The sequence below is a fragment of the Trichechus manatus genome, unplaced genomic scaffold, assembly GCF_000243295.1.
Source record: "Trichechus manatus latirostris isolate Lorelei unplaced genomic scaffold, TriManLat1.0 scaffold00061, whole genome shotgun sequence".
Taxonomy (NCBI): domain Eukaryota; kingdom Metazoa; phylum Chordata; class Mammalia; order Sirenia; family Trichechidae; genus Trichechus; species Trichechus manatus.
In genome coordinates, this window is record NW_004443997.1 from 2,170,387 (window position 1) to 2,183,865 (window position 13,479).

General features: G+C 41.2%; 1 protein-coding gene across 2 annotated transcripts in view; it reads right to left on the minus strand.

Moving 5' to 3' along the window:
- EIF4ENIF1 (eukaryotic translation initiation factor 4E nuclear import factor 1) overlaps positions 1-13,479 on the minus strand; it is a 58,585-nt gene that overhangs the window by 16,124 nt on the left and 28,982 nt on the right. For both annotated transcript variants that reach the window (XM_012556291.2, XM_004378968.2), the window contains exons 4-7: positions 11,632-11,759; positions 10,878-11,164; positions 10,409-10,610; positions 3,970-4,145 (exon numbers count right to left, since the gene is read on the minus strand). In XM_012556291.2, coding sequence (XP_012411745.1) covers positions 3,970-4,145; positions 10,409-10,610; positions 10,878-11,164; positions 11,632-11,759 — 793 coding nt within the window. The remainder of the gene's footprint in view (positions 1-3,969; positions 4,146-10,408; positions 10,611-10,877; positions 11,165-11,631; positions 11,760-13,479) is intronic.

Genomic DNA, 13,479 nt, shown 5'->3' on the forward strand with positions numbered 1-13,479 from the left:
AGTGAAGTTTCACTGTGAAAAATCAGGAACTGTACTCAATACAATCACCTTGATGATAAATAGGAATTACAAGAGAAGTAACTAAAAGCTATAGCTAATAAATTATATTTCGATGTTAAAAGTCTGAAGCTTTACAAATAGCAAAATAATGGCTTTGCATTTTAACTCCTCTGGTAATACTGTATAGGGTAAAAAGTCAGAAGATACACAGAAGGAACTTGAAAAAGCAAGGGCATGAATATAAAGTATCTGGACATTTTCTAGAGAGATGACAGTTAAGTGTGGAAAAAATCATTTCCATATTTTGATCAGTGACCAACATAGTTTCTGGTAGAGAGGCACAGTTTTATTAAAGTACAGTTAAAGGAGCAGAAACAAAGTTAATTTTATGCAATTTTGGTAGGAATGCCAACTTAAGAAACTAAAGCATTTTAAATGGGAAACAAGTCCTAAGAGTTCATCTGGTCATTTTTATGACAGAGCGAGCTGGGCTGCCCTAACAGCAGTGCCTCCCCCTGCACGTCAGTACAAGAGGTCGACGCTGCATCTGAGAGCTCTCACTTTTTGGTTGGGCACCCTTGCAGCCACCATTGTCAGCCATCAGCTGATCGAGAAGAGAAGCCTGCGAACTGTATTATGGTGTTTCAGTTGCACCTATGAGATGTTTAATAGCATTTCTGAAGGTAACCTATGACTATTAGTCTGGTCTTTCAAACAAAGGTACTTTAGATAAGTCATATCCTCAAATTCATATCATTCTGATCAAACAGATACTGAAATATTTTTGCTCTTTATGGCAATTATTTGGTTTTAATGATCAGTGATGGTTTTATTACTTTCCACTTTTATGGAAACTTCTGTTTTTTTTATTTGTTTCATTCTTGTTTATTGGTTTTGATTTCTAATGAATACATTTAAGACCTACTCATTTTCTTCTTTTGACTACATCATCAAGGTTCTTCCATCATATTCCTATTAATTGCTCTAAATAATTTAGGATTTCTATTTTGATTTGCTTTTTCTTCATTCAACATATTTAAGCACTTGTTATATGCCAGGCACTGTACCAAGAGTTGCATCATATCTAAAATTTATTTTTAATGGGTTTACTGATGTCATTGACATGTATGATTCAAATGTTCGGTTTGTACAGATTTTTTTTTTAGCTGTCAACCTGTCATTTCTAATGTATTACAATGCATATGTATGTAGCCTACATATATATTTGCTTACTCATTCATTGTCTCCTCTTACTAGAAAGTAAACTCTATGAAGACAGGAACTTTGTTTTGTTCACCTCAGTTCTAGAACAGTGTCCAGAACCTAGAGTTGCTTGATAATTACTTCTGAGTGAAATATTTTAAATTAATAAAGTATTTGAGGTATCTTTTGTGGCCTAGTATGTGGTCAAGTTTTTTATATACAAAAGAAAAGTATATTCTCAGTTCGGAGATAAAGTTCTATTTATATCTATTAATATCTAACATCTGTAAAGCTTACTAAATGCCAGGCACCATTCTAAGCACTTTACATATTTATTAATATTAATTCATATTCAAATCCTATACAGACTTCTTATTTTTCCTATTTGTTTCCTAAGCATTGTATTAAGAGTTCACCTGTTTATACACCAGAGAATTTTTAAAATTGATCTGTTTTGCTTTTTAGTGGACCTGTTATAGAAGATTTGCGCCTCAATGAGAGTACCTCGTGAAAACATGGAGCCAGACCTCCTGTCCTATTCCTTTCCACTCAGTATTAGCCAAGTTTTAGTCGGGAGTGGGGACCAAAGGATAGTTTCTGCTCTCCTCCCTTTATGCTTCAAAGGCAGTATAGTTGTAGGAGTTAAGAGCAGAGACTCTTAACTGAAACGGCATAAATAAGAATTCAGTTCCCAACACTCACTAGCTGTGTGACTTTGGGCAAGTTACCTAAACATTCTGTGCCTCTGTTTCCTCATGTGTAATATGCCTTATAAGGGTTTTGTGAGGATTAAATGACTTCTTAGAGTCATCAGAAAATCCGTGCACTACCAGATGTTCTCAAAGAAAAGCACCTAGAACTGCCTGAAGCAACAGTGCTATGTGCATGTTACCCACTGTTAATAGTTTAGGGTTTGCACTTAGTTTGGGTGTGCTCAGGCAGAGCTGACTTTCACAGGTGCTCACATTTGGAGCTAAGTACAGGCCTCTAAATTTTGACCTGCTGTGAAAACTCTGTACAATATGATTTCCATCAGCGTTCTAAGATAATGCAAAAAAAAAAAAAAAAAGCGGTCATTATACACCACGGAAAAAAAACCCCTAAACCCGCTGCCATCGAGTCCATTCTGACTCATAGCGACTCTATAGGACGGGGTAGAACTGCCCCATAGGGTTTCCAAGGCTGTAATCCTTATGGAAGCAGAAAGCCACGCCTTTCTCCCATGGAGCCGCTGGTGGATTTGAACTGCCGACCATTCAGTTGACAGCTGAGTGCTTTAACCACTGTGCCACCAAGGCTTATTTTGTAAAAATAAAAAAAATTACTCAGAGGCTAAAAATTTGAAGGGACCACTCAGTTTTACATCAAGAAAATTAAGCCCACATCCAGATGGGACCCTTCTGCTTGAAGTGAACCAACCAACTATGGGCGAAGAGACTATTAAAGTTGCTGCCTTGGAATTCTGACTCAGTAGACCTCAATGAGAATTCTAGGAACAAAACCAAGCGACAGCTGCCCCACCTGCCTTTGGTGCCACACTCCACATGCTCCTGAACAGTGCTGTAGACAAGTGTAGTCTCAGATCGTGCAGGTACACGCTGAAGTAAGTTCAGAAAGTGAGTAAATGCTTAGGGACTTCTATAGAAATTTGGCACTGCGCAACATTGGTACTTCACTAAAGTATGGGTTCTCAATGGATTGCAGATAAAACCTGGCCCCTCACCACAGAGAATCTGAGAAGTACTGCCATAGAACTCACCTGTGGCCCTGTTATCTATCAGTGCTATGCAGTGCCTGCTCACCTACTCTGTGTGGCCATCTTCTGGGGATCTGGGGATTGGGGAACAGCCAAATGACAAGCAAGACAGGTCAATGTTGTCTGCTGTCGTGCCCAGTTTTGTCTGCTCATGCAGGAATCCAATGAAGACTAGTGATGGTTTAGGAGTACAGGAATTTAAGTCAACTCCCATGAGCCACTAATTTTAAGGGACTGGAGAAACTTACTTGCTTTATCTAGTGTTGCTTTATATAATTTGGACATCTAGAGATTACAGATTTTTTTGGTCAAGTGGTTTTTAAATTCTGTCGTGTCAGAGTTCCATGAACTCTTTCAGCAACCACAGAAAACCTCATTTCTGTGTGCAAAGGCCACAGTTGTATCTCTTCTCCAAAATTTTGGTGAGGATATGTTAATCACTAAATGTCTAAAGGGAGTAGGAGCAAAAGCAGGCCACAACTGAAGATTTGGAGATGGCTTACTGTTTCTACTTTAAAATTCCAGAAAGACTAGGCCTCAAGAGTTAAATGCCAACACCAACAGCAACCAAAGTTCCTTTTCACTAATGGTTTTTGGAACCATCACATCACAAAATATACCTCTTAACCAAACAGCCTTACCCAAGTAATGCAGGTCAGCATAAAACTAATCGCCAATTATAAAATGCCACCTCCACAGTAAATCTTTACAACAAATACTTAACTACTTCAAAACAAAAGCAGACAGTACTCTTAAACATCTGAAGAATTTTTAGTTCAGTGCCACCAGCCTGGCAAAAAGTTACCTGGTACAGAATTCTCACTTCGTCATTTCCACTAAGCCTTTCAAAACAAAGCCAACCAAAATTCAAATAATATTTAAGAATAAAAGCCAAACAAATCAAAAGAAAACACCCAAACCCAAAGCATCTACCAAAACAACACTTAAAGACTCAGGTCAAATTTAACCATAAAATTGCTCCCTCCATGTTTGTGTGCTGCTACACTCACCGAAGCCAAGCACGGCACCTTATCAAGGTTAAAGAACTCATTAAAGTCAAATTCTCCTGGGGACTGCTCGGGCAAGACGGCGTCCCTTGGCACTTCCTGATCAGCGGCAGGCTCCTGTGCAAGAATGACCTCCACCTCATCCTCTTCGGCCACTCCTCCATTGCACTCGACTATGCCTGAAAGCAAAACCAGGACAAAAACAGTCTGATCAAGCCGTGTGCTCCAGTCTTCCTCTGTGTACTCAGCCAGCAACACACACGCAGAAGAGCCACAGATGACTTTAAAAGCAGACTTCTTGTGCAGGTACAGCACTTGCAACAGTAAAACAGTCCCAGTCCTACGGGAGCTAGAGAAGGAAAAAAGCCTTAATAACAAGCCAGAACACCACCACGATGGGGGAAGATTATGACCCTTCCCCACAGCACTTCATGTTTTCTATAGTGTAGTGGGTTCTTTTTCTAAAGGGAATTTTTTTTTTTTTTTTTTTTAAAAGATAGGCTTTGTAAGTCCCTTACTGAACACAGAACCAAATTAAACTGGCTCTGCTTTTGCCTAAGCCTCTGTACCATCACAGCTTTTAAGGTAGGGTATCCACAACCAAAGGTATTATGTGGAACCTGGCATGAGGGCAATTTTCACTTGCCTACAAGTTGGCTGTAGCTTATCCTTCAAGACAAAGCTCAAACACACCTCCTCTGGGAAGCCTGCACTGCCTACCCATTTTTACACTACCCAACAAGATTAATTATTGCCTTCCCTATAATCCTTGTGTTACCTCTCAGAGCACTTCTTACACTGTATTATAGTAACTCTCTGATGGGACTGAGCTCTCTCAGGGCAGGTAACCTGTTTTAATCTGCCTCGTCTTACTATATAGAGCTAGGTAAACCTAAAACTCAGTAATGTTCAGTTGTTTTTAGGATGGAAAATATTGTAAGTGCTAAGTGAAGCTACCAGGTGTTAACATTTAAGGAATCTAGCATATTAGTTTTAGCTAGAGTACAGACAAAAAGGTCATATGACCTTGAATACATCCCACCTGAATTTACAGACAATCTCAAGAATAGATGTGACACACAAAATACTAATGACTGAAGACCAGAAGTGTTGTGGGAAGACATCAAGGACATCATACATGAAGCAAGTGAAAGGTCACTAAAAAGACCAAAACAAGGAAAAGAGCACAGTGGATCTCAAGAGAGACTTTGAAAATTGCTCGAGTGCAGAGCAGCTAAAGTGAGTGGAAGAAATGATGCACTAAAAGAGCTGAACAGAAGATTTCAAAGGGCAGCTCGAGAAGACAAGGTACAGTATTATAATGAAATGTGCAAAGACCTGGAGCGAGAAAACCAAAAGGGAAAAACATGACAGCATTTCTCAAGCTGAAAGAACTAAAGAGAAAAGTCAAGCCTCAAGTTGCAGTACTGAATGATACAGGAAGCATCAAGAGAAGATGGAAGGAATATAGGTCACTATACCCAAAAAAAAGGTCAACGTTCAACCATTTCAAGAGGTAACGTATCATCAAGAACCGCTGATACAGAAGAACAATTCCAACCTGAACTGAAGGCACTGGGAAAAAGCAAGGCTCCAGGAATTGATGGAATACAGATTGCGATGGTTCAACAAATGAGATGCAATGCCGGAAGCGCTCACGCATCTATGTCAAGAACTTTGGAAGACAGCTACCTGGCCAACCGACTGGAAGAGATCCATATTCATGTCCATTCCAAAAAAAAGTGATCAAATGGAATGCAGAAATTATCATATAATATCATTGATATCACATGCTAGCAAAATTTTGCTGCAGATAATTAAAAAATGGCTACAGCCATACATGAACAGGGAACTGCCATAAGTTCAAGCCAGACGTGGAACAAGGGATATTACTGCTAATGTCAGATAGATCTTGTCTGAATGCAGAGAATACCAGAAAGATGTTTACCTGTGTTTTATCAACTATATGAAGGCATTCAACTATGTGCATCATAACAAATTACGGGTAACGTGAATGAGAATTCCAGACCGCTTAATCGTGTTCACGTGGAACCTGTACACGAATCAAGAGGCAATCGTTCAAAGAGAACAAGAGGATACTGAGTGGTTTAAAACTGGAAAAGGTGTGTGGCAGGGCTGTATCCTTTCACCATACTTACTCAATCTGTATGCTGAACAAATACTCCATGAAGCAGGACTACATGAAGAAGACGAGTCAGGAGTGGAGGAAGACCCATGGTATGCATGCAGATGGCACAACCTTGCTTGCCAAAACAAACACGACTTGAAGCACTTACTGATGGTCAAAGGCTTCAGACTTCAATATGCATTACACCTGAACATAAAGAAAACTAAAATCCTCACAACTGGACCAATGAACACCACGATAAATCGGAAGAAACTGAAGTTGTCAAAGATGTCATTCTACCTGGATCCACAATCACAGTCCATGGAAGCAGCAGGCAAGACATCAAACAATGTAGTGCGTTGGGCAAATCAGCTGCAAAAAACCTCATTGAAGTGTTAAAAAACAAAGATGTCACTTTGATGATTAAGGTGCCCTGGATAAAATGGGTCAGGGAGAAGCACTGCTCTAGTGGAAAAGGATACAAACTTGGCATTGATTATGCCTGATACAAGCCATGGTCTTTTCAATTGCCTCATATGCATGTGAAAGCTGGACAATGAAAAGGAAGACTGAAGGAGAACTGACACAGTTGAACTGTGGTGTTGGTGAAGAATACTGAATATACCACAGACTGCCAGAAGAACTAACAAATCTGTCTTGGAGGAAGTGCTGCCAGAATGCTCCTTAGAAGCAAGGATGGCGAGACTATGTCTCACATACTTTGGACACGTCATCAGGAAAGACCAATCACTAGAAAAGGACATCATGTTTGGTAAATAAGAGGGTCAGCGAAAATGAGGGAAACCCTCCATGAGATGGATTGACATGGTGGCTGCAACAATGTGCTCAAACATACCAAAGACTGTGAGGATGGCACAGGATCGGGCAATGTTTTGTTGTTGTACATGAAGTACCCGTGAGTCAGAGGCAACTGAATGGCAACTAAGAAAAATGTGGACAAAAAGCGAAAATCTCAGGGCAAAAAAAAAAGTTATTTGAAAAAAAATTTTTTTTTAAAGAAAAATGTATTGAGAGATACTAGGTACTTTTATTTGAAGAACTGAACTTCCAAAGCCCCACCTTGCAACAGCTGCCTGTAGCTTCAAGATCACGACACACATGACGTCATACTAGCAAAAACTGCCCAACAGTTACTGCAGTCTTCTTATTCACCAGCCAGGATCTTTTACCTCGACCAAGGCTAACTGCTAACTTCTGTTTTCATTCCAATAATGCTCCAAAAAGCTAGACAGCAAAGCAGAGGAATACAACATCTGACAGGTTAAGCAACTTGCTTATCTGAGGTCTCAATACTACCAAGTGGGAGAACAAAGATTCAACCTCAGGACTGCACCCAAAGCTCTTGGACCCTGCACTAGACATATAAAGGCATGCCTGCTCCTCCCAAGTGTGCCTGCCACCCAAGAGCCCTGAGGCTCCTGAGGGCCTGTGGCAACCAGGGAATCCATGGCCAAGACAATGGGCAGTCTCTCCAGGGGGCAGCACACCCTACTGCCAACTTCTAGAGGTAAATGCTGTTCCCTAACGACTGGCATTTACATGAAAATGACTGCTATGGTGGCAGGTACCACCACTTTACAGACAAAGAAACTTAGTCTTAGCAAAAGAAACAACTTAAGAGCATAATCAGTGCCAAGTTTGTAGCCTTTTCCACTAGAGCAGTGCTTCTCCCTGACCCATTTTATGCACCAGAACCCACCTGCTCACTTTACGACTGACAAGCAAACATTCTGATGCAGTTTTATCCCAATTTAAAGTGAGAACCAAAAGAGATAGTCTGTACTCTGCACATACATCTACAAAAGAAACCATAATATTTTTCCTACTCATTTTTATTTTTTGATGAGATAGGGTCATCTCTTAACAGAAGAATGGCTTTCTGGTGAAAAGCAGCGAGAAAGTGCCCCATATGCATTTTTATGCTAGGTTTAAACTCTCTGGAAAGCAGACTGGGCGTGACAACTGATAGCGGGTAAGAGTGCACAGGAGTGCACTAGCAGACAAATACAACAGGCCATTTATTACGATATACTCAAAAGCCAAGTACCTGTATAAAGATAACCAATAGCAAGTTTTATCATATTTGAGAATGGGCATATACTTTTACTAGCATGGATGCAAATTTTTATTTTCTTTTCTATTAATGGAGAGTTTTAACCATTTCCCCTTCTCTCTCTATATATGTATGTATTTTTCTGGTTATAAATGTAACCCATATTCAAACTATTTCATTCATCATGATTTATACACAGCACCTAGCACTGGGTCCTGTATATAGGTGGACGCTCAATAAATGTTTCAAAATAATGCAGACAAGATTCACTACTATACTCCCAGCACTTAGTATGTGCCTGCAGAGGACAGCTACGTAGTAAGTTGAATGAACGGCTGGAATACACACACAAAACGGGCTCAAAGGCACTCACTGGCCCTTCCCCTAAGGATAATCACCAGCACTTTGGCTTGTTCAGCTCCTTTCATCCTTTCAGCCAAGATGAAACTACAGATTACTTGTTTATCTTAAACACAATGGCTAGGACAGCCCAGGAACCTGTTACAGTTAACAATGGGTGAACCAAGGCAGGACACCTGGGTTCCCTTCAAGGTTCTGCCATGAAACCTGTCCCTTCTCTCCAGGCTCCGGGATTTCTCTCACGCCTCTGGCTCTTCCACTTGTTGATACAAGAATGACTAAAAGTCAGATTCCACCTCTGTTAAGAAAACATCTGCTTTCTGCTTTTCTCACCAGAAACCTGAAAAGATCACATTTGCTGTTGCTGCTTTAGTCTCACTGAGAACAAGACAAAGGCAAATCTCAAAGCGATTTTCAGAACAAAGTCCCCCAAATTACCCCTCAATTTCCTGTATAGCCCTAGTGAGGAATGTGGAACAGCACAAAGATAATGGTAATGTCTACTGTATTTAGGGAGCCCTGGTGGCACAGTGGTTAAGAGCTCGGCTGCTAACCAAAAGGTTGGCAGTTTGAATCCACCAGCCGCTCCTTGAAAACCCTATGGGGCAGCTCTACTCTGTCCTATAGGGTCACTATGAGTCGGAATCAACTAAGAGGCTATGGATTTTGGGTTGGTTTTTTGGTACTGTATTTAGAAACTGTACAAATAAAGCTGAGTAATGAAATCTTTCCCTTCTTTTCTTTCTCCTTCCAAAGAAGTTCCATTAGCTTATTTATGCTTAAATTTGTCTTAACCTCATCATAATTTTAAGGTGGCACTGAATAAACACTCATGTATTAAAACAGCTTTCTTCTTTAGTTGCCTAGTATGTGCCAAAAGAAGGCTTTTTTCCCAATTAAACCTGAAGGCTGGAAGGAACTAGAACTTACTGAATAAGTGCTCACTAGGCTGGGCTCTGATGTATACATTTGATCTGCAATGCTAAAAGTAACCCTTTATGTTATGAAATAGGCATTGTCTTCATCCACAAAGAAACAAGCCCACCTTTAGTAGTTTTGTCAAAGATTATCCTCCAGTACTCAAAACCACAGCTGACCCACCTGGCTAGCCCACCTGGCTCTTCACCATGGCCCTGCATGGCCTCTTCCCAAGACCATGAGCCCAACGCTGGCCACCTCAGAGCCAGGTCACTGCCCTGAGAATGACCAGTTGCAGATCAACGGGACCCCACTCTGTACCAGGCACTTCACATACATTAGTTCTGGCTCCCTCAGTTTAGCAAAGGAGATACTTTACCCTCCCTTAGAGCTGAGAAAACTAAGTTCAGAAGAAGCCAAGTCATTTACAACAGACCTGGTAAGGTCTACCACCATGGTGAAGACAGTGGGCTCTGAAGCCCAAACCATCTCCTTCAATTCCCAACTTTAATATGTACTTCCTCAGTGACCACAGACAAATCACTTAGGCTCTCTTAGCCTATTTGCTCACCTATAAAATGAGGACAAAAGTACCTACACCTCACGGGGTTGTCAGAAGTAAACAGGATTACACAGACAAAACTTTTACCACTATGCACAGTACATAACTGCCCAATTAGTGGGACCCCTCATTATTTTACCACATATTTCCTATGTCTGAGGAACGCTTTCGAGCTCTCAGAAACTAACGTGAGACTTTGCTGTTTAGCACCGTAGGCAGAACAAATTGAAGAGATACTACATTCTATACTTAAGAATTCACACTTAGGAAGCAGTTTCAAAACCAGGCTGCAAAATTAAAAACGTGCCATTTCTTAACATCTGGTGCCCATGCCCATTCCTAAGTGCACAGGAAGCTAATGATGACGACAGTGAATTTTCCTCCCAAAGTTTGCGCTGACCTTCCTTCACAGAGGCTGTCCGTCGCCTTGTTCGTTTTCTGCCTTTGTGATCTTCTTCTAGTATCTTATCATCAAAGCCAGTCAACTCAATGGTTTCAGACTGACTTGTAGGTCCAGCTGAGAACCATTCTGGTTCTTCTTCCGTGTAGGAATCGTTTCTTCTACGCTCGCCAAAGACACGCTTACTATCCCCAAACTCTCTCTGGAAAAGTACATAATGCAACATAAAAATAAGATTCTAGTTAAGGCATTTCCAACCTAATCACAGTCTTGATAAATTCCAAGAGTGAAATAAAAATACTATGCTGCAGACTTGAAGCCCATCACCACCCCTCTCCCTCCGGCTCTATTTCTCTGTCTGGTTTAAGAGTGGGCTCTGTTCATCCAAGATCTCAGAAGTAACCCAGTGCAAATGAAGTGACTACAGAGTCCCCAGCACATGGAATGTCAAAGGGTCTAGAAGACAAACCCTGAAACGCTTGTCCTTGTAGTCCCTCTCGCGGTCTCTGTCTCTCAAATCCCGAAGGTCCTTATCACTAAGACGATGATCCTTCTCAAAGTTCCGGGCAGAGATTATTCTCCCACTGCCAATCCTGCGTCCACCAAGCAGGCGAAGCCCATCGTTGTCTTTCTCTAATGGGCTTCCTGAATGCCGGGAGCTAACAGCAGCTGTCACGTGGCAGCCACCTCCAAAGCTTCGTCTCTGTGGACTAAGAACAACATCTAAGTCGTCTTCTTTTACACGCTCTCGTGGATCTGGAAAGATGCAGGAAAAGAGGAAGTTATGCAAACCAACAAGGGCATTTTTCTTATCCATGTGGTGTGTCCATGATTGGGGGAGGAGAAGGGTGTGGAAAGACTGGGTGTATCAACAGATACAGAGTAACATGTACACTGTATATTCAATAAGAATGAGCCTTTTGCTTTTTCTCTTTGGAGCAATGAGTGTACTTCACAATAATCTTCCATAATTAGTCTCTGCAATGCCTTTACTTTGAGTGAGTCCTTATCTATGCAATCATTAACAAATTTTTGTCAAGTAAGGCTCTTGCTGGGTGGCACTAAGGGTTAAGCACTTGACTACCAGCTGAAAGACTGGTGGTTCAAACCCAGTTTCCTAATAATGACATTTTTTCCCCAAGACATAAAACACTCACAATAAAGAATGAAGCCAGCAGCATGTCCACAACATTCCCGAACCCACTAAGTGACTGTGTGCTCACCTACTATCCTGCGCACCAGGGAAGGCCGGTCTGTATCGAACTCTTTCTTCACACTTTCCACTGGTGAGCTCCGTCCTGAAGCTGGGTAGAGAGAGGCATGCCACTTCTCAGGGTCCCAGACGCCATCGCTACATATCAAAAGTTATCAACAGTTAGCACTTGGCACCTATGAACCACGTGTAGTCTAATTTCTAAACCTCTTCAGGCCAAAAAAGTTATTAAAATTCCTCTACAATAAAAGATTTCATGGTTACCTTCAGAATGGTTACCTCTTTTAAGATGAAAACAAAAACAACTATTAATTCATTAATACTTTGTTGTTCACGTATCACCAATATTCACCTATAAGCCAGTGGTCTGTGCATAAATGAAACATTCAGACCACAGAGCCTGGGGTGCATATCACCATATCTCTGCCTGTCCTACCCAGACGCTCCATAAATACTGATTACTCAGTTTACTGAACATTAGTACAAGTGAGCAAAACCCCCCTTAATCCTCTCACCAAAAACAGCCCCTGAAATGTTTCGGTATGTACTTGTCCAGAATTTCTGTGCAGGCTCAGTTTTTTCCAGAAACAGGACTCCCAATCAAAGCTGGTCGAGTCAATTCCAACTCTTAATAACCCTAAAGGACAGAAGAGAACTGCCCTATAGAGTTTACAAGGCTGTAAATCTTTACGGAAGCAGACTGCCACATCTTTCTCCCATGTAGTGGGTGGTAGGTTCATACCACCAACCTTCTGGTTAGTAGCCAAGCACTTTAACCACTACACCACCGGGGCTCCTCAGAAGCAGGATAGACAACTCCTAATAGACTAAAATTTCTGGTTTAAGTTTTATTTTGTTATTCACTCGCTAACAATGGGGCGGCAGATGGTATAGCGTGCAGAGCTGAGAAGCAGCTTTGGAGCCCAAAGATCAAATTCTAGCTCTGTCACTCACCATCGGGCACATCCCGGAAGAGTTACTGAGTTGCATCCTTCAGTTGTCTACAGAGAGGACTTCCCCAAGCCCCAGATAAGACCAGGCCTTGCTCTGAACTAGCACTGTCCTCTATACTTGTTCTTCAGAGTGTGTAATGGCTGTGCTAATAAACTCTTATGAGTATTTAATTGTCTCCTACCATAGACCAATGTCCCATGAAAGTAGGGAGTATTTTAACAGCACCGGGCACAGTGTCCACCACATGTCTGTCAGTTGGTCATACTGTGGTGGCTTGCATGTTGCTGTGATAGCAGAAGCTTTGCCACTGGTATTTCAAATACCAGCAGGGTCACCCCAGGAGACAGGTTTCAGCAGAGCTTCCAGACAAAGACAGACTAAGAAGGAAGACCCGGCAGTCTAATTCTGAAAAAAAAAAAAAAAAAACTGACCAATGAAAACCTTATGAATAGCAGCAGAACACTGTCCGATATAATACTGGAAGATGAGCCACTCAGGTTGGAAGGCACTCAAAAGACGACTGGGGAAGTAGTGCCTCCTCAAAGTAGAGTCGACCTTAATGACATGGATGAAATCAAGCTTTCAGGACCTATATTTGCTGATGTGGTACAACTCAAAATGAGAAGAAACAGTTGCAAACGTCAGTTAATAATTAGAATGTGGAATGTACAAAGTATGAATCTAGGAAAATTGGAAGTTGTCAAAAATGAAATGGAATGCATAAACATCGATATCCAAGGCATTAGGGACCTGAAATGGACTGATATTGGCCATTTTGAATCAGACAATCATATGGTCTACTATGCTACAATAAACTGAAGACAAACTGACAAATGGAATGACAAATTCAAGAGGAATGGCATTGTGCTCATCATCAAAAAGACAATTTCAAGATCTATCCTGA